This window comes from Nanorana parkeri, unplaced genomic scaffold (assembly GCF_000935625.1).
Source record: "Nanorana parkeri isolate BGI_ZX_2015 unplaced genomic scaffold, ASM93562v1 scaffold736, whole genome shotgun sequence".
NCBI classification, from domain to species: domain Eukaryota; kingdom Metazoa; phylum Chordata; class Amphibia; order Anura; family Dicroglossidae; genus Nanorana; species Nanorana parkeri.
In genome coordinates, this window is record NW_017307004.1 from 566,941 (window position 1) to 593,268 (window position 26,328).

General features: G+C 42.8%; 1 protein-coding gene across 1 annotated transcript in view; it reads right to left on the reverse strand.

The window, feature by feature from the left end:
- Window positions 1-230: 230 nt before the first annotated feature.
- Window positions 231-26,328, reverse strand: part of CUNH16orf45 (chromosome unknown C16orf45 homolog) — a 206,589-nt gene continuing 180,491 nt past the window's right edge. Inside the window, exon 6 of the mRNA XM_018564213.1 lies at window positions 231-542. Coding sequence (XP_018419715.1) covers window positions 430-542 — 113 coding nt within the window. The 3' untranslated portion in view covers window positions 231-429. The remainder of the gene's footprint in view (window positions 543-26,328) is intronic.

The following is a 26,328-nucleotide window of genomic DNA, read 5'->3' on the forward strand; positions in this document are numbered from 1 at the left end:
GGTTACTTTATAGGTAATCCTGGAGGATCGATAGAACTGTTATGCATTTTATAGGAATTCACTCTCTGGGGCTTTACATCGGTCACCGGATTGCTATACTCAGTCATACTATGCTATACTCAGTCATACTATACACAGCATGTTAATATCTCAAAGGAGGTAACAACACAGACTACTATATCTACTAATCATCACTCAGGCTTGCCCAAATCAGACATACACGTTCCTCTTTAAACATGCTCGCTGAGTGATCCATGCGACAGAGAGGGATTTACTATTGATATACTATTGGTAAATGTGTTTTTGTAACATCTACAGCACATACAGTTCTTGGCAGCAGGATTCTGGATGTACTGAACCCTTTCTTAAAGAACCCAGCCAGCAACTCAAAAGGACGTTCCATTCAGATACCCAGACGGAGGCTGTGTGTTACATGATGCTGCACTGGGTGGTTCCACAGCAATCTTTGAGGATGGCCATTCCTGTTTTTGTAATTGAAGTTTTGATTGGTGGAAGTTCAGTTTTCTTCTCTGAAGTAGCACCTGTAGCAATGAAAAACAACTGCTATGAAAGGCTTAAATCAGTTTTCCAATCCAAATGAAAATCATAAGCTCTGTATGGTTGTCAGCTCAACCTTTAAATCTTAACACAGGTTCTGTAGGTCATTTAAGGTGGTAAATAGAGTTGGTCAGTGCAATGCATGTATTAGCCTGAGAGCCTACATAATGTCTGTTCAAGCTTTAGTGCAACAGTCATGATAGAGTGATGTAGGCTACCACTTCTAAGTTAAACTAGTTTCCAGACTGACCTACTGATTTTGCTTCCACACTTTGAGTCATTGACCTGGAACAAATATTGAATGAAGTCCTTTCAACACTTTTTGGCACATCACATTTACAGCATGCTTCTATTGGGTCAACTAGCATTTTCAAAAGGAGACCATCAATGACAGACCCCATATGTCTGTCATGAGATGTTTTTTTTTTAAAAACACCACAAGTCAAGTAACCTCTAATAATGACTATCCTAGATGCAGAAGGCTGCTGTTTACTGTGCACATTATACTGTGATTAAAGCTGAATACTATAGACCCTTGGTTCTCAACTGGTGGGTTGTGACCCAAAAGTGGGTCGGGACCCCGTGTTCGGTGGGTCACCGGTTGCCTCCACTTTTCCAGGTGAGAGGCTCCTCTGCCTCCCCCTAGTGCAGCACTCAGTTCTTACGCCAAGCAGCAATTCAAAATATGCTGCCGAGTGTCAGCTTAAGGTGTAATGGGATGGAGCTATGGCCGTAAGGGAGCTCAATCCATAAGTGCATTGCTTACAGCTTCCTCATGTGTTTTATAGAGGTGCCTGGACCGGAGTAACATCACATTCCTGCTCCCGTCACCTCTACAGCCTGCGCAAGGGAGCTGTACAAGTAATGCACATATGACTGGAGCTCCGCCACAACACAGCAGCCCACACTGGACCCCAGGCTGAGGATCCACTCCATTTCTTGTAAGGTAGGGAGACTGGGTGGACCTTTAAAAAAAATAAAGTTTAAAAAAAAGTGTGTGTGCGCCCATTCACACAAGTACAGTGCATTAATTGCATAGTGTTGTGCGATTAACGCACTGTACCACGTAATCTCACCTACTGTGCATTCTGGTGTGGGAGGTGTGTTGCCATTCATTTGAATGGTACCCCAAATGCACCTCCCACCCACAGTTTGTACGCCCGCACTGGAACACGCAGTACCCTAATGCCATGCGTTCCACTGCAGTTCCACTTGGGTTGTGACGAGGACAAATGGGGGTCCTGAGGTTACACAGAACCACTGCTATAGACCACGCTATACTTCTGGTGCTGCAGGGATGAAGAGTTGCAGCTGTGACAGTGAAGGACTCCAGTTGAATAACCACCCCCTGCTCTCCCCTTGTTCATTCACAAAATGCCTTGTATATTTTCAATGAATGCAAAGCATTCTTGTTTTGCTATTACCGTGTCACATTTTGTTCCATATGTGAATGAAGGGAGTTTCAATTTAAAATCAGCCCTCCTTTCCCCTCCTCCATTCTGTGAAAAAAATAACATGCTTTAAGTGGAGTGGGGAGGGAGGGGAGATGGCTGCAGCAATTCTTTGTCACAGCTGCAGCTCTTCATCCACGCTGTTCCTGAAGTATAGTGCTGTCTATAGTATATGCTTCTATCAAGGTATAATTTGTAAAGTAACCAGCTGGACTCGGGGCTGAGCGCCACGCTGGACGCATGACCCACCCGAGAGTGACCCTGCAGAGCCCACCATAGATGCTGCACAGCCTGGACCCACCTGAGAGTGGCCCTGCAGAGCCCACCATAGATGCTGCACAGCCCATCTGAGACTGTCTATGGTGGGCTCTGAAGGGGTCTCAGGTGGGCTGGTCAGGGCTGCATCCCCCTCCCTCCCAGCTCCTCTTACCTGCACACCAGGCCTCCTCTGCCGCCGGACTGGCCGGAAGTGACGCCACGTCACTAACGTAACATCACTGTCGGCCAGTTCGACATCAGACGAGCAGCGTCGCTGATGGGGCCCCAGCTTGTCTCGAAGCCGCTGGAGCGGCAATGCTGGGGCCCCGCGCTCCATGCTTCATCGTCGGCCGATACTCATGTAAGGGTCGCGGGCAGGCCCCCCAGGCTGCCCGGGCCCCTTACATGAGTATCGGCCATACCCCCCTGATGGCGGCCCTGACTTCAGGTCATGTACAGGTTAAGTAGAACCTATGGGACTAGAAATATGCTAGCTGCCATTACTTACTTTTTAAAACTGCAGGCTCTATGGCAGTCACTCTGATCCTAGTTTCACTACCTAGTGAGTTGTTTACCTGGAAAAAGTCTGCAGGACGGGAGGTTTTTGTTTTAGGGCTTGTTCACACCACTTACAGTGCGGGCCAGCACGATTCACTCCTGGAAAGCACTGTACTGCATCTTGGCCGGCTCCCTGCATTCGGGGGCGTGGTGGTGCATTGAAGTCAATGGCACCGCAGCCACGCCCCCCACCCACAGAACGCATAGCACATCAATGCCTGTGTTCTGGTCCAGTGCAATTCTGGGTCAGCAACTCATCTGTGCCTTGGTGTTATTTATTTATTTTCATGGTCATAACATATTACTGTACTGTTGCCAAAAGGGAATCTTGGTGAAGTCACCACAGAGAGACATTTTCTCTTCTTGCTGATCATTGGGACTTATTATAAAGATACATAGAGGGGAATTTATAAAAACTAGAGCAGACAGAAACTGGAGCAGTTGCCCATGGCAACCAATCAGCTTCTCTTCAGTTTGTTCAGTTAAGATTTGAAAATGAAAGGAAGAAGCTGATTGGTTGCCATGCACATCTCCAGTTTTTGTCTGCTCCAGATGTGAAAAAATTCCCCTCACAGTGATTACTTTTTCTATATTTAATGCTGTTTTAACCACTTTGAACAATTATGACATTTATAAAAAGTATTACATTTTTTTAAAATCTTCTCTTCCTTCAAGTCCAGCAGTTTTTCTTGATTCTATGCAATCTTACCTTGCTTTAACTCATGAATAAAGATACATATTTTAATGCATGAGAAATTTTGAAGTAAAACTGCACAGGAACATACATAGGTGTACGTTTAATAAACTGTGAAAGAGTGTGATAAGCAGTGAGAAGGCTTTTCTCACCTTAGCTAAGTGAAAAGTCTAGAAAATGCTGTTTAATAACCTGTGATAAGTCAGGTAGGAACTGAAATATCTCACCTCAAGCCGGACAGCGGACGGCATGCGGGTGGGCGTTTTTAAATGTCCTAACCCACCACGCTCGTGCCCACCGCTAGGCCACGCGCTCGAACGGGAAATTGGCTTTGAATGTAAACATCCAGCGATGGCTGTTTACATACAAGCGTTCAGACATCTGTAGAGACGTCCGATCACTTGTAATATGCGTGCGTTTGTGCGCCCCCCCCACCTCTGTTGCCGCTGGCGATCCCGAGCTCTGCTGTGCCCAGACAAACTACAGTGTAGACAAGCTGCGGTGCGGTGCGAAGTGGAAGGTTGGTTTTTTTTCCCCTTTGCTTCGCATCGCTTCGCCTGCAGTGTGTCACAGCCTTGAGAGGGAAAAGGAGGGAAGTCTGTCTTAATGCCACCCTTACCTCAGAGTGACAGTGGCAGTTTCAAGTCCCCTCACTGTATCTGTGTAGTGTGAGGTAAAGTTCAGTAAGGTCATGTGACCTTAAGGCTTGTTGTTGAAGTCTCACTCTCCCTCAGAAACAGGCCCACCAAATTAAGCTTGAAGGATGTCTGGGGAGTATGTTTTAGAGGCAGATGCAGTGAACATTGCACTCCACACATAGCAGTCTGTAACACCATTTCGCCACCATGGTCCGCCGTTTATGATGCATTAATACCTGCATCATACACAGTGCTGATGCACCTATCTCGGGACAGCAGGCTTTTTTCATGGACGCCAAACATTCTAATTTCCAGCATGTGTCAGAGTGCCCACTTACATTGCTAGGCTCCATCAGAGTGCCCCTTTAGAATGTTTAACCCCATCACTGCCTCTCATTGTGGCTGCCTCTGGTAGTTTGATTCATGTTTTTGTACTGGTACATGCTGAACAAATCAGAACATGTAAATCCTGCTTTTTAGCAATTTTCATAATTTTAATGGTCAAATAACTGTTGCACTTTGCTATAGAGGTGCTTTATAATATTGTTATTGGGTGGTTTGGCAGATTAAACTACAATCCTGTCAGGAGGATTGTAGATTATCACAAAGCATGTCATTGTGCAGCTCAGAATACATTCCCCACATTGCTTTCTCAACTGATCACTGTGATAACTTCTCAGCCTTTCACAGCTGTTTCGTGTGATAAGTTTTCTTTTCGCAGGTTATTAAACAGCCTCTGTGCAGCTGAGAAAAACAGAGATCTGCTGAGTAAAGTTAACTCGTGATAAAGCTAGTTTTATCACAGTTTATTAAACGTACACCATAGTAGGTAAAGTTGAAGAAAAACAAGGGTCCACCAGTTCATCCTATGTGTGATTGTGTGTCTGTATTTATCTTGCTCTAACACTTCTCATATCCCTGTAAATTAAGTGAAAACAGATAAATTCAAGAAACTTCTTGATGAGTTTCTTCTATCAGCGGATACCACTGCCTGTGGAAGGGAATTCCACAACTTCACTACTCTGAGTAAAATACCCCATACAAATCCTAAGATTGAATCCCCTCTCATCTAAGCTCATGTTGTGTCCCCGGTTTCTCAATAGAGTTTTCGGACTCAACAGTTTGTTCCAAATATTTTGGTTCCTATTGGTGATTATGTAGACAACAATAAGGTCCCCTCCTAATCGCCTCTTTTCGAAGGTGAATTTGTTTAATTTTTGAAGGCGGTCTTCATAACTCAAGCCCTCCATCCCTTTAATTTTGTAGCCCTCCGCTGAACTCTCTCCACCCCGGGACCTCCTTCCTGTGAGTCGGTGACCACAACTGCACTGCATACTGAAGAGGAGGCCGAACCAGTGATGTGAAAAGTGGAAGTATTACTCTTTTATCCCTTGCTACAATCCCTCTTTTAATGCAATCCAGTATCTTGCTTGTTTTGCTGGCTGCTGCTTGACACTGCTGCTGTTGCCCAATCTGTGATCTATGAGCACTCCCAGGTCTTTTTCCCTGTCCGACTTCCCTAATGTGGCACCCCCCAAGTAGTAGTTTGCACACATGTTCTTTGCTCCCATGCATAACTGTATATTTTTCAACATTTAAATCGCATCTGCCATCCTGTAGCCCAGGCCTCAATTTTATTTAGCTCTTGTTGAAGTGCGAATATCTCCTGTTCAGACTTTACAGACCTACACTGTTTCGTATCGTCCGCAAAAAATAAATTGAACAATTTAGTCCAATCTCTATGTCGTAAATGAATAAGATGAACAGAATCGGTTCCAGGACTAAACCCTATGACACCCCACTCAAATCTTTGCCCAAATACAAAATGACTCATGAATTACTCAATGGGGGTGATTTACTAACCTAAACACACGCACGCACCAGGTGCGTGTGATTTTCACACAGCAAAACGTATTTATCAACCAAAAAGTCTCTAAAAGCATATTTCCACTAATGCCATATATGAAAAAATCATGCACATGATGCATATATAATGCTGCTTCACAGTTTAGACAAAAATGGTTAGCTCATGCATTTACATTCCTGCATTCATCAACGCAAGCAACACAACATAGAGCTAATTTACACAACATCACCTTGCAATTCATGCTTGGCTTTGCACAACACACCTGCTGGGTGTGTACACACTACAAAGGTGTTTTGGATTCCACCCATAGATCATGCTGGAAGGGAACACACTACAGAGGTGTATACATGTTCGTGGTGTGTTTATAAGGTTAGTAAATCAACCCCAATGAATCAATTAACTTTCCACCTATGTACATACAGTTTCATCAAATCCTGTAGACCCTAGTTTATGAAGTAAATGTTTGTGACGGACTGTATCGAATGCTTTAGCAAAGTCCAGATACATCACGTCTACTGGCATTCCTCTGTCCAAATTAATACTGACTTCCTCATAAAATGTTTATAGATTGGTCTGCAAGAACAGTCCTTCATGAAGCCATGTTGGTTACTAATAATACCATTTTTATTTGCAAATTCCTGCATGTAGTTTCTTATCATGCCTTCAAATATTTTGCACACTATTGACGTTAAGCTGACAAGCTTGTAGTTACCTGCTGTACTTCTTTTCCCCTTTTTTGTATATTGGTACCACATTTGCTTTCTGCCACTCAGCCAAGACCATACCTGTCATCAGAGTGCCCATAAAAAATTATGTATAAGGGTCTGGCTATAACCTGGCTAAGTTCTTTTAGTATGGAGAAAGCTTGTCCAAGCCTACAGGGAGGCTAAGATCACAGTAGTTGCAAAAAAGGATCAGAGTAGCAAAGAAGTAAAAAAAAAAAGTATAAATATATTACAAAATGAAAAACATCAAAATTGTTATATATGACATATCATTTTGCACAACTCCAGGTTAAATGAATCAAAATCAAAAAGTATTCTTTTTATGAGTTCATGAATGGCACACAAGAAAAACCCCATTCTCAAAATGAGATTCGAACTCCAAATCGGTCCTTTTGTGAGTCTCAATATGTAAATACAGCCAAGGATAAATGCAGTTATCAGCTCCTGGATTAAAGCAGGGGGACACTTTAGTGGTTCGTTGAGACCATCTTTTAACTCAGAACTGTGTAAGCTTGTTTACTGGTTTTCACAGTTTTTAGTTCATAGGGGTTCACTCCAAATTTCTGAACCTTTTAATTAGTCCTGTCCGTGTCGTTACCCCTGCATATCACAAATTGAACAGATCACTTCACAGATATATCTCTGTATCTCCTAACAATTTGAGATGGTGGAAGTTGCCTTTTCCGCTGAAGGGGGATGAGGCAGTGGGCCGCCGTCAAGATGTGCAGTACTAGTTTGCGTTCAGTCTTGTTTAGATGCGGAAATGGCAAGCCCAACAAGTAATGAATAGGAGATAATGGCAGCTGTTTTTCTGTCAATCTCTCCAAAGTGTTCTTAACTATCCCCCAAAATGGCTGTTGTAGTGGACATGTCCAAAATATATGATAAAGGAAACCCCCAGGTCCATTACATCGCCAACAATTCAGGGAAACTATTGGGTACAGGGAATGCAAAAATTCAGGGGTATGATACCAATTATATAGTATCTTTGTATTCTCTTTTTACACCGAACAAATAGAAGATTTAGCGGCAGTTCACCATATCCGTTCCCACTTAGATATTAATTGTGCAAAATGTTTAATTTGTAGGTAAAAAAAGGGCTCAGAAGGGTGATTATGTTGTTCCTTCAGCTGTTCAAAGGATACCATCTTACCGGAGTGTTCAAAATATCTCTAATGTGAAACAGACCCCTAGATTGCCAAGTCCTCATCCACTCTTGAGAGAGGCCAGAGGGAAGCATGGGATTCAGCAAAAATGATGTCATGAAGGATTGTTCAGCTGCCAGCTTATAAGAATATTTAACCCTATTCCATATATCAAACATAAGAGCCATGGAGGATAGCATTGTATCCTTGGGAACAGGGAAAGGCTTCGAACACAGTAGAGAATTAGGATGTGTTGGTGCAAGCCACAGGCATTCTTTCGATGTCCAGCTAGTAGGGGGAGTAAACATGGTAAGAGATGGTATCGCCCGCAGTTGGGCTGCTAGATAGTATTTAGTGATATGTGGTAATGCCAGTCCTCCTTTAGCTATCGAGGTATAGAGTATTCCTTGCGAAATACGATGTCTCTTGCCATCCCATATACATTTTAAAATATTCCTTTGTAAAGTTCTAAGATCAGCAATGGGTACCTTGACTGGTAATGTTTCAAAATGGTACAATAGTTTAGGTAATAAGGACATTTTACTGATGCTATTCTGCCTGTAAAGGATAATGTCAATGATTTCCAATGGAGCATCAGGGATCTTAAGGACTTAAACAGTGGTTTATAATTAACTGAATATAAGAGGGAGGTTCTGGGAGTGATATGAATACCTAGATATTTTATGCTGCCAGCTTTCCAACTATATAGAAACAATGTTTGTAAAATGGAAAGGGTCATAGGAGATGCATTTACTTCCTTTTTACTAAAATTTAGTTTATACCCTAAAACCAAGGCAGCAGTGGCTTTGTCAAGGACAGGATGATGCCATCCGCAAAAAGTGCCAATTGAAATGTTGATTTTGAACCCGGATATATCAGGAGATGACCTAACACGGGATACATTGGGTTCTATGCATAGGGCAAATAGAAGGGGGGATAAGGGGCAGCCCTGTCTGGATCCATTTCTAATTTGAAAAGGTATGGATGACATGGATTGTAGTTTAATGGAGGCTGAGGGTGTAGGTTATAAAGCTTGCACTGCATGAGCAAAGGGGCCTCTTATCCCTATATGAGCTAGTGTTGCCTGCATAAAAGGCCAACTAAGCCTATCAAAGGCCTTTTCTGCATCTAGACTAATTAAAAGGGCTTAAACTTTTTCACTATTTATTATATCGATAAGATCTATGATTCCAGGCATGTTATCTCCAGCTTGTCTATTAACAATAAAACATACTTGACCATTGTGAATGATCGTGGGAAGAATTCTGGCCAAACGGTTTGCCAATATTTTGGTGAAGATTTTAAAGTCAGAATTAAGTAGTGCAATAGGCCTATATTTCGAGCATATCAAGCTATCCTTATCTTGTTTGGGAAACACCGTTATATGAGAGTATAGAAAAGAGGAAGGAACCAAATCTACTTTCAAAAAACTGTTGTATAGCGGAGTTAGATGAGGGAGTAGGATGTCTACATAGGTTTTATAATATAGATACGTGAATCCATCAGGGCCTCTGGAGAGTAGCCTGTTGGGAGCTCACGGATAGTAGCATGTATTTCCTCTGGTGAAATATCAGCGTTTAAAGGAGAACTATGGGGTAAGTGTTTTTCCACATAGTTGTCCTAAGGGTCACGGGAGGACACAAACTAGCGTCCTTCCGTGACCCAAAGCTCAGTATAGCTCGTTGTATACTGAGACCGCCATGGCCGGGACGGATACCATCATTATTGTCGAGATCCACCCAGCTGTGTGATTCGCCCCCTCTCCCTGCGCCTTACCAGGCCACGTGCCCTCGGCATTGGGAGGGTGTCCCCATGCCGATGGAGCCAAGGGTCTCTTCCCCACAACCCTGACCCGGTGGTTGTGGGGGTCTGTGGGCAAGGGGGCTTATTTGCATCGGGGTACACCTTCAAATAAGGGGGCACCCAGATGCTTAAGTACTTGTATCCCTACCCATTCACTAAAGGGTTCAATCAAATAGTAAAAAGTCCAGACTTTTGATAAAATCCTTTTAATTGAAAAAATAGTCACTTTTTGACTATTCCTTTAATTTAAAAAAAAATGGCTCCATCGATGTAATCCAGCATCAATCAGGGTGCAGGACCCCTGCCGACCCGCCACAATAAAAAAAGTCCCGCCGCACAACGCCCATCCGAACCGGACGAATACTCGCCACAAAATGACATTCATCCCGAAAGTAAACAGATGGGCGGAGCGAGCCGTAACGTCACTTGGCCTCTGAAAACTTCGCAATGTCTAAGCCACTGGGAATCCCAACAGAAACTATTGCATAAATGGTACTACACGCCCCAGAAACTGGCAAAAATCTACCCTTCCTCCTCACCACTCTGCTGCCGGAGCTGTGGAATTGTGGGATAATTGACACACATCTGATGGTATTGCCCATCCTTTGGCCCCTTTTGGCCTGAGGTTTTTCAGCTTATCTCCACAATTACTCAGCTCCCCTGTGGCATTTCCCCACAACTTGCCTTGGGGTAGGCTTTTTGTTTTACTTTTTAGTTTCTGGGCATTCCAACCGATCGATGTAATATTTCCATTAGGGATGCACCGATACCACATGAGCACATGTCCAGACTCCAGACCAGAACACTGTATAGTGTGGCACAGCTATATCCAATTCTGCATACCTGGCTTTATATTATAAGAACTTTATAATATAAAGCCAGGTATGCAGAATTGGATATAGCTGTGCCACACTATACAATATAACTGGCTTTATATTATTATTACATTTTTTAATAATATAAAGCCAGGTATGCAGAATTGGATTTAGCTGTGTGCCACACTATACAATGTTCTGGTCTGGAGTTTGGACATGTGCTCATCTATTTTCCCCACTAAAGGGATACAAGCCTAAGTTAGCAATGGCAATATCTACATAGTTATTTATTTATTTTTAAATATTATATGTAGTTAAACAGCATTTTTGTGCCCAGCCCCCATGCAGTGCTGCAGTACTAACCTGCTGTGTCGTCTTCTCCGTCTGCTTCAGCCACTCCATGTCACAGCCTAGTCATCTGCTCCATTCTGACCTCTTCTCCCGCTGATTGGCCGATTGGATGATGACAGGCTTCCTCACTCCTGACTGGTGAGGAAGCCTGTAAATCATCCAATCAGCGGGAGAAGAGGTCAGAATGGAGCAGATGACTGAGGACTTGGAGGAGGAGTTCGCGGTCATCTTGTTTCATTGAAGACGCGATGGAGGTCCTGTGTGTGGCGGTTTCGGGTCCCTGAAGATGGTGGACGCGACACAGGTACTCATTTTTTGTATCTGAGTATTAGTACGAGTACTCATGCAAATACTCGGTATCGATGCTTGTATCGGTGCATCCCTAATTTCCATGCACTGCTCATACCAACTCTGTACTTCATCTGCTGTACATGATACCTGTTGTATTGTTGTCCGATTTGTGACGCATCTTGATTGTATACACCTATGAATTTGGGCATTGCCCTTCCTGTACTGTTGTATTGTTTTTGTCTTTGTTGCTATGATAAAAACTCAATAAATTCTTTGTTAAAAAAATAAAATTAAAATCCAAACCTTCCACTTCTGTTATCTGATCCAAGACTCTTAAGGACACCATGACTAGGCATGGGCTCGAACATCGACAGTTTGTGTGTTCGGCGAACACCTGAACTGTCAAGGTGTTCAGCGAGCTGTTCGCCCGCTGAACAACCCTAAATGCACTGTTTGCATTGGAGAGCCCTGATTCGTTAAACCAATGCACCTGATCACAGGTCAGGTGCAAGACTTTGCCCAATCAGAGCACAGGGCTCTGTATGAGCTATGATTGGGCAAAGTAATGATGACTTTGCCCAATAATGGCTCACAGCTAAGTCAGCTTATGTAGTGTGTTGCTGGAGTTAAAAATAGAATGTTTCTGTAGTGTAGTATAGTGCAGTGAAAGCTTTCTGGTGTCAGTGTAGTGAAGTGTCAGTGCTTTATACAGGATTTAATGTTATATACAGTACTGTATATAGTATTTTCTATACTGTATATTTGCTGACTTTTTGTTGTGTGTGTCAGTGGCGTCACTGGTGTTTCTCCTGCGTCACCGGTGTTCCCATTTTTTTTTTACATTTTCTTTTATTATTTTTACTTTTTTTTTCCAGTAGCAGGTTCTTTTGCTGCCTCATTGCTCTTCCCCTTTCTGTGTCGCAAGTGTTCCCTTTTTTTTCTCCCTTTTTTCTTCTAATTTATTATTTTAATAATAAGCCATTGTACAACAGTTTATAGTGCACCAAGCACCACATTCGATAAAGTATTGCACCCGAGCACCAATTTCCCATCCCACATTGTCTAATAAAATTTTATAATAAGCCCCACATCATGTCTTAAAGGGCAACAAGGAGACAGGTGTGTGACAAGTATATATAATTTGAATTGTTAGAACAGGGTCCAACCCTGCACTCGTCAAGAATAAATTAAGGGTTACGGTGGGAAAGCACCGCCAAGGCCTAATTTAAAAGCACCTGTTGTAACTTTCATCCAACGTCTGCAAAATAGACACCAGAATGTATCCCAAAAATCCCTAACCTTCTTCCGAGTGTCCTAAAATGTGGCCTCTTCATACAGGCTGCCTCCACAAGATGTTTGCAAGATTAAGGGAAAACCAATTACCGGCAATTTAAATGTCTTTTTTTTTTTAAATAAATGTCATTTTTGCTGCAGCAGGTTCTATACATCACACAGATCCGCCACTTTACAGGCAGTTTAAGTGGACCCGCCAGGCACGATATTTAAAGGATTTTTTTTCATTTTTATGTGATATGTGATTTTTTTCACTTTAAGTGATGTTAACATCACTGCTCCTTTAAAAATAGTATTTTTTTTAAAGTGTTGTTTTTTTCATTGATACATGTCCCCCAGGGCAGTACCCGGATCCCCATACACTTTTTATGGCCAATAACTTGCATATAAGCCTTCAAAATGGGGACATTTGATTTTCAGAGTTCTGATCCCATATACTTACATTGAGTTCTAAGTACGAGTTAGAACTTTTTCCATGTTCGAAAGTTCAAATTAGAACCGAACAGGAGGGTGTTCGGCTCATCACTAACCACGACTATCCTTCAGATAGGCACTAGTCTGCATTACTAATGGCTGTAAAAAGTGATCAATGTATTCCCCAACCCTTGAAAGTAGGGAGTCTATGCCAATAATAATTGGTCTACCGGGAGGTTTTTCAATATCCTTATGAATCTTCGGGAGGAAGTAGATTACTGGTGTTCTACTGGATGGTAAAGCAAGGCATCTTTTAAGGAAGAATATTCACTTGGGATATTGATTTTGTGATAGACTTAAATATAATTGGGACATTTCAATCACTATTCTCACATTTGTTTTTATATTTTTTCTTATATATATATATTGTTCAATTAATTTTTATGCTATGGCACACTTGATATATGATGAATTTGCTGGATACAATATAATGTATGGATTATACCGTATATACTCTAGTATAAGCCGTCCCGAATATAAGCCGAGGTACCTAATTTTACCAAAACAAACTGGGAAAAAGTATTGACCCGAATATAAGCCGAGGGTGTGGAAATGAGGCAGCTACTGGACAAAAAAATCTCGGCTTATACTCGAGTATATACGGTAGTTCATTTTTTTGGGAGATCAATATCTTGTTACTGAATTGTTGTTATTATTTTTATGGATCACGTTTATTAATTATTTACTGTGCATGTTTTTTACATGTGCAATAGCGCAGTGCACGTTTTTATTGTTTACGGTAGTTGCTTTGTCTTGGCAAGAATCCTGCTGAGCTTGTACACCAAGCTGGCTTTCCTACAAGGGCAGTTTTGTGTTGAAAGACGACATAAACCCTTTGCTGTTGTCCCATTTGAATGTGCACGGAAGACGCTAAAGTGGCAAAGTAGGTGATTATCTGACCTATAAAAGGTGTCTCTTCCTAGATAAAAGAAAAGAGTTTCTAAATGCATCAGTTGTGGACAAAGGTAATAAATTAAAAGTCTCTGTTCACACCTAGAAATTTTGACACTCAATGCTAAGTGCAACAAAACCCCCAACACAAGAAATCCCATTTTCACACCTGAGCTTTTTGTCGCAAGCTGTAAAATGCCGAACGCTGGAAAAAGGACTTGCGTTTTTAGGGGAGGGTGACAAATTACAGCGCAGTTGCCCCATTAGACTTCAATGGAAACGCCTGAAAATGCACGACACAAGCATTTTGCACATTTCTGTGTGCGTTTTTGCACACCTTTGTCCATTGACCACAATGTCTTTCAGTCTGCCAGCTAAACCATGTATCTTCATATGCAAAACGCGCAAAAACACGATATTGTTTTTGCGCATATTCGCGCACTTTTGACGCCTAGGTGTGAATGGAGCCTAAGGGAACAGAAAAGGGGTTACTCTCATCCAGACCATGCCAAATCTCTAATATGGGCACATTTCTCTCACAGCAACTAATAAGCAGTTGTCTTTTATCCTTTTAACTACTCTGAACTGATAAAGTCAACTCTAATTAGTTGCTTTGGGTAACATCTTCCCATCCCTACATTTATTTATATGCAGTGTATAAGTATGTGTGTCTGCATTTTATTGTACAGACATTCTTTGACAAGGCACAGGAGTCAGGAAGCACACTCTTCGCTGCTGTCCCATATGAATGCATGTATTATCAGCACATAAACACAGGATGGATGAGGTAACATATTGGAAGATAGTGTAATGTCTAAAGGAAAAAAAGAGGAAGAAAAATACTTTTCAACATTATTTGTAGGCGCTTTGGTGGTATTTTTAAATATTGTGTAGCAATATGCAGTTCAGAAGTGTATGGGGGGTCTAGGGTGTAAACTGATTGCCGTGTTTGGAGTAAGGAGAAAATATTTTACCCCTTTGAGGCATAATTAGCTAGAAATGTGCCTGTTTCACATGCACACACGTACCTTGGTGATGGTCGAATGGAGGAGACGGCGCCCTTGCGTCTCTTGTCCAACACTACTGGGTGTGGTAACAGGGAGTAAGTGGGCACAGAATAGCACTGGTGCTAAAACCAGAACTGGCAAGGGGCTGAGTGAGGGAACGGCAGGCAAAATCAGGGTCGGTGGTCACTAGCCAGGGTTGAGCCAGGTACCAATTTTGGAGTCAGAAGCGTGGTCGGATCATAAACCAGAATCAGAGCCAAGGATCAGAGCTGGTACAAGTGGAAGGCAAGAGACAAAGCCAGAGAGCAAGCAGAGGTCACAAAAGGCAGACAGCAGGCAGTAGAGGAGTCTAGGCGAGCTGGGTCAGAAACAGGAGACAGTCAAGCACAGGGAACAGGACTAGCTAAAGATCAATCAGCAATGAGGGAGCCAAACATGCTAGTTTATGTATGCTCATCCGCTGTCACTTCCTGTGCGATGTAATTTCTAGTGCAATATCACTTCCTTTGCGACAGCCCATGAATACAGGTTTCTGCATACTCATAGGATTTCTCTTACAATGCCCTCTCCTAAAGGGCAGCCTCGGGATGCTCACCAGTGACCGTTTATCAGGATGGTTTCTAAAAAAATGTTTGCACCAATTTAGTGGCATGTACATTGGCCTCTGGCTCCCAGGAGTTTTCCTCCAGGCTATAACCCTTCCACTTGATTAAATATTGTAACTGACCTTTACTCCTGCTACAGTCCTTAACCACCTCAATCTCGTACTCATCCTCGCCATCAATTATTGTAGGAGCAGGAGGACCTACGACATGACCAGGGAAAGAGTCAACAGCCATAGGCTTGAGCAGGGAAAAATAAAATACAGGATGTATTTTGTAAGTCTTTGGAAGCGTGAGTTCAAAGGCCACTGGATTCATTTTTCTTTTCACCGGGAAAGTGCCAATAAACCGAGATCCTAATTCTTTAGATAAAAAAGCTAATTTCAGATTTGCTGTGGAGAGCTAAACCTTGTCCCTGGGGTGCCGATCCAATCCCCCTACTCTTCTTATCATACACGTCTTTATTGTCCTGGTGAGCTTTGGCCACTGCTTCTTATAATGACTTGCAGTTAGATTGAAGCTTCCCTACTCTTTCCATGATCACTGGAACGGTAGTATCTGGGTTCAAACTGGGTGAAAAAGAGGGTTTAAGGCCAAAAGTCATGTAAAATGGAGATTAACCTGTGGCCGAGTGTACGGAATTGTTGTATGCAAACTCTGCCAGAGGCAATAGCAAAGCCCAATTATCCTGGGAGAAAAGCATGGAATGTATTGTTCAAGAGTCTGGTTAATACACTCGGTCTGACCATTGGTTTGGGGATGATAGGCTGAAGATAAAAATTGTTTAATACATAAAGCCCTACAAAGTTCTCTCCAAAACCCAGATGTGAATTGTACACCGTAGTCTGAAACAATACTGCCCGGGAACCCCATGAAACCAGTCAATTTCTTTGATGAACAGTTGGGCAGTATTGGCCGCTGAAGGAATTCCCAGCATTGGCAGGAAGTGAGCCATCTTGGTCAAGCGATCAACTACTACAAAGATGGTTGTGAAATGAGTAGTGGTCTCAATAAACCCCAGGACTTAGTTTTATCGGATTTATTTCGGATACATTCTTTACAAGACTTTATGTAACTTTGACAATCAGACCGCAGGCTGGGCCACCAAAAGGATTATTGTATCAACTCTACTGCCTTGAGCACCCCAAAATTCCTTGCCAAGGGATGGTCATGGCAGAGATAATGAATCTTGGGACGTAAGTCTGGAGGTATAAAAATCTTTCAATTATGGAAGAACAGAAGGGCATGGCATCCTTTACAGAAGAACGTTTGAGTTGGGACAACATCAGCTTTCAACAGAAGGAAGCTTTGGGCTGGCAAGATTGTGTCAGGGCAATAAGGTTCCTTCTCTTCTCCAAACATTCGGGATAGGGCATTAAGTTTGCACTTCTTTGACTCGGGTGTGTAGGTCATATGAAATGAGAAGCATGAGAAGAAAAGTGCCCACCTGGCTTGACTTAATTTTAGCTGCTTTGCCATGCGGAGATACTCCAGGTTTTTATGGTCAGTAAAAATTAGGATGAAAAACAGGTAACCCCACTCTTCTAAAGCAGATTTGATAGCCAGTAGTTCCCTGTCACCTACGTCATAGTTTTCTTAGAGGAAAAGGTTATAGGGTGTAGAAGAGACCTAGATCTTGGGACAAGATTGCTTTCACCACATTTTCAGATGCATCGACCTCTAGGACGTAGGGCAGTGCTGGGTCTGGATGTTTCAGAAAGGTGGCAGAAGTGAACAGAGCCTTCAACTTATCAAACGCAGTTTGAGCTGCCGTAGTCCAAACAAAGCACATGTTCTGTTTGGTCAACTGAGTGATGGGACTAATGATGGCAGAAAGGTCTTTGATAAACCTCTGTACCCGGTCATTACGGTCATTTGTCACAGGCCAATCTAGGATGGCCGAAATTTCTGGGGGGTCCATAGAAATTCCGGACATGGAGATGGTGAAAACCAGGAACTGGATAGTGTCCTTTTTTGAAATTACACTTTTCTGCCTTTCCATACAGTTTATGCTCCCTCAACCAACTAAGGACTTTCTTCACATGAATTCAATGAGAGGGTGAGAAGATTAATATCTCATGAAGATGCACTATCATAAAGTGATCCAGCAGATCCCTGAAGATGTAATTGACAAAATGTTGGAAGGTGACCGGAGCATTACATAAACCGAATGGCATAACTAAGTATTCAAAGTGACGGAATGCAGTTTACCATTCTTCTCCTTCTCGAATGCTCACCAAGTTGTAGGCTCCATGAAGGTCGAGTTTAGTGAAGATTTTGGCGGATCTGAAGCGTTGGGATTACATGGCATAGGTTACCGGACTTTATTCAGATCACGATAATCTTTGGAGGGACGTAAGGAGTGATCCTTCCTTTCCACATGGAATATAACCCCTCCAGCCGGAGAAGTAGAAGGCAGAATAAACCTTCTCGAGATTTTCATGAATGTACTGGTGTAGTGTCTCTAATTTTGTTTCAGAGGATAGATGCAACCGAAAGGTATTTCAGCTCCAGGAAGAGGAACAATCGGGCAGTAGCAGGAGTGATGAGGGGGTAAAGCATCTGCTTTCTTTTTATCAAATACATCAAGATAGTCATGGTAGATGAAAGGAACAAACTAAGAAGCAGGAGACTCAGTATGTAGACCAAGACAGGAGGATTGCAGGAAGCAGTGTTGTTGACAGTAAGTGAATGGAAAGGATACTTCCCCCGAAGACCAGTTTGTCTGTGGATTATGAGCCTGGAGCCAAGGATCCCCCAGGGTGACCGTAAATAGAGCTGATGTGATGATGTCTATACATAGGTATTCTTGGTGACCAGTGGTAGATAGTTAGTATAGGACAAGTCTCTTGTGTAATTGGACCAGAACTGGCATTGGACCCATCAGCAAGATGCATCATTAATGGTAACGATTTAGGTGGCAGGGGAATTTGATGCAAGCTAGCAAAAGCATTGTCCATAAAGCAACTGCCAGCCCATTAATCAATAATGGCTTGAACTTGGTTGGTCCTCCCGGATATCTGTAGAGATAAAGGCAAGGCAATGTGAGACAAGTGATTCCACGACAGACATCTGAAAGGGAAAACAGTAGAGATGGACTTATTATGCCTCACAGGGCACTTGTGGAGAAAGTGACCCAATTCACCACAGTACATTAACAAGTTATTCAGATGGCAACGTTGTCTTTCTTCAAGTGACAAGGGAGAATGGACCAGTCTGAGTTGCATGGGCTCCACAGTAGAAGTAGCTGGAGCAAATGCTGAAGTTGAGGATGCGGAAGCGGGTGGAACCCGGGGTAGCATCCACTCCGGTCAGTTACTAGCAGATTGCTCAGTACGTTGTTCTCTGAACCACCTGTCAAGCTGAATAGTCAGTCAAATGAATTTCTCAGGAAAATTGGGAACCCCCACCCAAGAGTGCAGATGGCTTAGGTGGTGGATGTGCATTGCGGATCATCATAAATCTCGGCCGTGGTTTCAAAGAAGAATGCAATTGAGCTAAGAAGGGAGTGCAGGTGGGGTCAAGGCCACAAAGTGTCCTTCCAACTGAAAATACCCTTCTTGAAGGTTCTTCAATGCTTGAGTAGAGCTATTGACACATAGGGAGTGCACTCGTCCTGATCTCAGACATGGCTGATTGATCTGTCACGTGCACACATGTACCTTGGTGAAGACCGAAAGGAAGCGGTGCCCCATGCATCTCTTGCCCCACATTCCTGGATGTGGTGACGGGAAATGAGTGGGCTCAGAGTAGCACTGGTGCCAAAACCGGAATTGACCAGGTGCTGAGCAAGATAACAGGAACAGCAGGCAAAAGCAGGGCTGGGGTCACAAGCCAGGGTCGAGCCAGCCAGGCAGCGAGGTACCAATTCGGGAGTCAGAAGGCGTGGTCGGATAACAAACCGGGGTCAGAGCAGAGGATCAGAGCAGGTACTAGCAGAAGGCAAAAGACAAATGCAGAGAGAGCAAGCCAAGAACACAAGAGGTAAGCAGCAAACAGTAGAGGAGTCAAGGCGAGCCGGGTCAGAAACAGGAGACAGTCAAGACTTCAAGTGCAGTGAACAGGACTAGCTGAAGATCAATCAGCAATGAGGGAGCCAAGCATGCTAGTTTATATATCCACTGTCACTTCCTGTCTGATGTCACTTCCTGTGCGACAGAGCATGTTTACCTATGACCCTGAATACAGGTTTCTGCACACGCACAGGATTTCTCTTACAGCCTGGGGGTTTCTTTGTGATCCATAGAGTGGTGATACCTAAAGAAGACATCACATATTTACATACTGGTGAATAAGTCCAAATGACTGTACCTGGTGTAGGGCTGGTGCAAGGATTTTTGCCTACACATATGAAGGTGCATTTTTATGCCCCCCTTCCCTCGGCACCTTCAGACAGCTGCCTATGAAGCCTTATGGTAGCACTAGCCCTCCATAGACATCCCATAAAGCAGCACAAAAAAAAAATCATAGTAGATCTGAGATATCCATGTTACAGGTCAAACCAATGATCTCAGAAGCATTTAGAAAAAAGGAAGACCATCAGCTACTAGTGCCCTATATGTGAAGCCACAAGCAATGCAGGGATCTCAAGTCTCCCTGATGTTCAGGGAGTCTCCCTCTATTAGATAGCGGCTCCCTGACGTCCGCGAGAGAGGCATTTTCTCCCTGAAAGGTGTACTCTGAGTAAACCTTTCCAGTAAGATATCAGTGGGTAAAGTGTCAGAGTGAGGCTTGCCTCCTGGAGGAAGGTCATGTGATCTCTAGAGTAGCCTCAGAACGAGGCTTGACTCTCAGAAGGAAGAAGCTACTTGCTGCACAGAGAGGGCGGACATAGACTACTATTGAGAGCAGGTACAGGCACTGAGATCTACTGCTGCAGGGTTGAGAGAGGGCTGTTAACCCTTTGTGGATAATATAGAATCAATTATATGTCCTGGTTGTCTAGTTATAGAGAACATTTATTTCATTTGCTGCCCATAGCAACCAGTCAACTGTGTATCAGGTCAACTGTGTAAAAAAAGATGTAAAAAAAGTGAAGGACATTGAGTGGTGGAGGTTGATGAGGCGCATGCGCGGAGTTCAGCGGGCCGGATGTCCGGTCAGATGTCTGTTCCGTGAGCCTCGCTCCTAGGCGGATGGAGTCCCCCGCTCCTATAGCTGACAAGCACTGTGAGGAGGAGAAACGCGGAGACTATCGGCAGCGGGCTGTAGCGGGCTGACAAGGCAGGATGGCCTGGGGAAACATCAAAGAAAAAAGACATGCAACCCCGAGCGGGATCCAAAACAGCGAACAACAAAACACAGATGGCTACGGTCCCGAGCCCTCGTGGAGGGATTGATACAGCACAGAGAGAGAGAGAACAAACAGCTTCTATAAAGAAGGCAGTGGTGAGTAAACATTCTAAAAGGGAGCATTCCCCTGCCTCAACGTCTTCATTAATTGAAAGGACACTAGAAGATATGCTTTTATTACAACAGGCCTCCCTTCCCTCTAGTCCTCTTAGTGCTGATAATGAGGTAAATTTTGGAGGAAAATAGCATTTTTATGAGATTTTCGGAAATGCTGGAACAAGGGCTGCAGAAAATGGCCAAACAGATTACCACTGAGATTAGAACTGATCTCCAAGAGTTGGGTACACGTATAGATTCGCTAGAAGCAAAATTGGACGAAACTGTAATGCGCACTAATCAAAATGTGAAGGATATACAGCATCTCCAGTATCAAATGGAGGAGGTATTTTCTAAAGTGGATGATATGGAGAATAGATCACGCCGTCATAATTTCCGTATTAGGGGGCTCCCGGAAACAGTGACTGATTTGGAACTGAATGTGAAACTCCTTATGAAGGATTTATTGCCTGAAGCAGAGGATCATAAATTAGAGCTGGATAGAATCCATCGGGCCCTTGTATCCAAGAGACTCGATGGACAGGCTAGAGATGTTATTGTTAAACCACACTTTTACAATACAAAGGAACAGATCATGCAAAGTGCGAGGCAACGCTCAGAGCTATCTATTATGGGGCATGCTATTCAAATTTTTGCAGATATTTCTCCGGCAACAATACAAAAGAGGCGTGCCTTGAAACCCCTGCTACAGATTTTAATAATGAAGGAGATAAAATATAGATGGGCGTTCCCTTTTAGACTGACTTTCTTTCCGGAGTAAGCCTTATTCTATCACCACATATGCGGAAGGTGAACAACTGATGAGAAAGCTGGGATTACTCCCTGAGGACTGGGAAAGATCACGTTTGGACAATGGGGGCTGGACTGAACATAGGGCACAGCGTTCATTATCACCTCTATGGCAGAAGTCAAAGGGAAGAATAGCATCCCCCCCAGGAGGAAATAATTAGAAGGGGTGTAGCCCTTTTATTGAATGCATATTTTCTCTTTTTTTCTTCCTCCTTTTTCTCTATACATTGTTTGTCTATATGTTGCTCTCCGGTTTGTAGTTAAAGTAGCAAGAAAGGGCACAGTATATATAAACTGTGTCTTTGTTTTGTACCGTATTTCGTTAATAAAAAATGTGATAATTAAAACAGTATTCGGTGATTAAACGCTCAATCCCACGTCTATGTGGATTACATGTACATTCAGATTCAAAAGGTTGATCTCATCACTTGATTGGTTGATTACAATTACACAGCTATTCGATTCAAAATAGCTCACATAAAACCATTTATCATCACCCCAAAACGGAAAAATGAAAAAAGCAAAAAGGAAAGCAGTGTCTCCATATAAGGCGTGGATTAGGGTTACGCCAACGATTCTTTCAATCACCGAGGCAGAGGTGATTGCCTCTGCCTCGGTGATTGAAGGGAGACAACAGTGGGAGTGAAGAAGAAAGTTTAGGCTATGAAGCAGAAAATAAAATAATTAATTTTAAACAAAAAAAGAAAGAGAGAGAGTGAAATAACAAGAGAACAAGTACGAGGTACAAGAACAGAGGGATATGAAGAAAAATCCCAACAAAAATTCGAACATAACATGAAAACCATCAGCAGATTTCATCCAATATTAGAAGAGCCACAGAGGGAACAAACCAATGGGACAAAATATCAAAGACCAAGTAATATAAACGGCAACAATTTTTTAGGGTTGCGGAACAGGGAGAGGGTTCCCCATTGGAAAGACCCCTACCAGAGAGAACACAACGAATATGCCCCTCTAAATTGGAGACACGAAAAAAGAGGACAACAGACATATCAATATCGGGAGCAAGGGAGACCCTACACCCCACCACAGCAATTATGGGGGCACAGGGGAAGGGGAAGAAGAAATTTCGGAAGAGGGGGACAAGGGGTGGAAAGAGAATATGGAAGAGAACAAAGATGGGAGGAATAGGAAAAGGCATTTTTAACTTAAGCTCAATTAACCTCTCGCAGGAAGAAATCCAATTATTAGATTTAGGATTAAAATTTGCACCAATAAGGAACCTGGATAAATTTGGGACCTATATAGATTTAAATAAATTCGTGAGAAAACTGAATATTAAAAGACATTTTACGGTTACAACTGATTTCCCCAAGAAAGAAAATGAGACAGAGGAGATACTTAAACACTCCACCCTAAGGAATAAATCAACCTTTAATCCCAACACCAAGACTAGTCACCATATTAGGGTTTTTTCCCATGCGGAAAATGCATGGGATGTACAGTGACAGGACAAAAAAGGAAAACAGTAGAGTTTCAATCCAACTTCAATAAAAGGAACTTTAAAATAAGGGAGTTCATTTCCTGTAAAAGCACGCACGTCACATATATGCTGGAATGCCCATGTGGACAGTATATAGGGAGAAAAACAAGGGAACTCAGAATTAGGATGAGGGAACATATAAATAATATCAAGAAAGGAAAATTAAATCACAGCGTGCCAAGACACTTTAAAGAAAAACACGGGTGTAATCCAAAGGGAATAAAATTTATAGGTCTAGACAGGATAAAAAAACACTGGAGAGGGAACCACATGAAGAGGGAAGTCTCCAAAAACGAAACAAAATGGATCTTTCTCATGGAGACTATGACCCCAAAAGGCTTAAATGTGGAACTAGACCTGAATTGTTTTTTGGCTGATGATTAGACCACATCTGAATTTTTGAGTAAAGATTAAATCAGAATGACCTTAGTGTCTGCTACGAATATATAAAAAAAACGCACACGAGTGAGAATATAATGTACAGTTCTGATGAATTTATAAAAATACCCACCAGATATATAGGTCCTAAGGTAAAATTTCTCCCAAATCTAACTCTTCTAGTGATCTCTTTTATAAAATGTCTTTTTAATTTAATTAATTAAGGTTTTGCAGGTTGGGATGTCTGGCAATGACATCCCAAACAGTTTACTGTGGAGCACCCCAATACAAAGACATCATCAAGTGCATTACTCCAGAAAGCATAACTAAGATGTCCATGTTATAGCTCACATGGAACATCCCCAGCATTTGGGGAAAGAATGACCCATACTCTACTGAAGCTCTATATGTAAAGCTACAGGCATTGACACCCCAAGTCTATTACCATGTAGCACCCCAATACAAGGACCCCCCCCATAGATCTTCACTCCAGAAAGCATAACAAACAGCAGATAATAAATTACCTTAAACTGATGTTTAACTGCTTCAGGAACATAGACATAACATAGATATATGGCAGCATCCTGAAGCAGTTTTACCAAACAGCATGTTTAAAAACAGCATGCAACAACTGTTTCATATACAAGCGATCGCTTGTGCGGTGCGTTGAGTGTGCCTGCCCCCACTATGCTGTCCCCTGTGTGAGCCCAGGAGGTCTGTCCTCTTCGATTAGAGGGAGATCAGAACATTCCCAGCTTCTAAACTCTCCTTTGATCACTGGACCCGGAAATTATGTGTATTATATCACTTCTGGCAAATTCATCAATTATTGAATCGACCAATTACACTGCAAACACATTTTATATACAACATATAGCAAAAATATGGTGTCCTGATGAATCCTGCAACATCAATTGTGGCTGCTGATGGGTCGATGGTGGCAAACATTGTGTGTAATAAAAAGTTAGGAGGCCTTACATTGACCTTCAAGATAATGGAGGTATTCTCACTGACCAGCCATATGATAGAGGTATTCACACTGATCATTAATGTAACGGAGGTATATGCACTGACCAGCAATGTAACAGAGGTATATGCACTGACCAGCAATGTAACGGAGGTATATGCACTGACCAGCAAAGTAACAGAGGTATATACACTGACCAGCAATGTAACTGAGGTATATACACTGACCAGCAATTGAACAAAGGTATGTACACTGACCTGCAATGAAACAGAGGTGAATACAGAGACAAGTCTATAATTGTGCCACTTTATAGAGCATTGGTTCGGCCTCATCTGGAGTACGCGGTCCAGTTTTGGTCACCAGTATTAAGAAAAGATGTCCTTGATCTGGAGAGGGTCCAGCAGAGGGCAACTAAACTAATTAGGGGAATGGAGGACCAGAGCTATGAGACAAGGCTAATAAATTTAAACATGTTCACATTGGAAGTAAGGAGATTAAGGGGGATATGATTTTCATGTACAAGATGTTCAATGGCGACAGCAACATTGGCAACCAACTCTTTAAGATTAACTCCGTTACAAAAACTAGAGGCCACCACCTAAAATTGGTGGAAAACAAATTCCAGCACAAGGGGCGAAGGGGGTTCTTCATGGTAAGAGCGGTTAGGGTCTGGAACTCACTGCCATCGGCTGTGATTTCAGCTAGGAGTGTGGAATTGTTCAAGAAACTCTTGGATGATTTCCTGAGGGACCGTAATATACAGGGGTACAAGTACTCCTAAGAAAGAGATGATGCGCGGACCTATATGGGTTGGACTTGATGCTTTATTCAACCCCAAATACTATGTAATACTGTTCAGCAATGTAACTGGAGGTATGTACATTGACCAGCAATTTAACAGAGGTATATACACTGACCAGCAGTTTAACAGAGGTAAATACACTGACCAGCAATGTAACGGAGATATATAAACTGACCAGCAATGTAACAGAGGTATATACACTGACCAGCAATGTAAAGTAACGGAGGTATATACCCCTTCACCACAATTTTTTTAAAATACTAATATACACAATATTGTCAAAAGTATTGGGACACCCCTCCAAATCATTGGTTTCAGGTGTTCCAATCACCTCCATGGCCACAGGTGTATAAAATCAAGCACCTAGGTATGCAGACTGCTTCTACAAACATTTGTGAAAGAATGGGTCGCTCTCGGGAGCTCAGCGAATTCAAGCGTGGTACCATGATAGGTTACCACCTGTGCAATAAGTCCATTCGTGAAATTCCCCTGCTACTAAATATTCCATGGTCAACTGTTAGTGGTATTATAACAAAGTGGAAGCAACTGGGAACAACAGCAACTCAGCCACAAAGTGGTAGGCCACGTAAAATGACAGAGCGGGGTCAGCGCATGCTGAAGTGACAGTGCACAGAGTCGCCAACTGTTTGCAGAGTCAATAGCTATAGACCTACAAACTTCATGTGGCCTTCAGATTGGCACAACAACAGTGTGTAGAGAGCTTCATGGAATAGGTTTCCATGGCCGGGCAGCTGCATCCAAGCCTTACATCACCAAGTGCAATGCAAAGTGTTGGATGCAGTGGTGTAAAGCACGCCGCCGCTGGACTCTACAGAAGTGGAGACGTGTTCTCTGGAGTGTCAAATCGAATCATGCTTCTCTGTCTGGCAATCCGATGGATGTGTCTGGGTTTGGGGGTTGCCAGGAGAAGGGTACTTGCCTATTTTTTAGGGGTTGGGCTTGGCCCCTTAGTTCCAGTGAAGGGAACTCTTAAGCAGGGCAGCCATCAGAAATTTTGGCGCCCCTTATACGGCTTTAGGCCGTAAACTCTGAGCTTC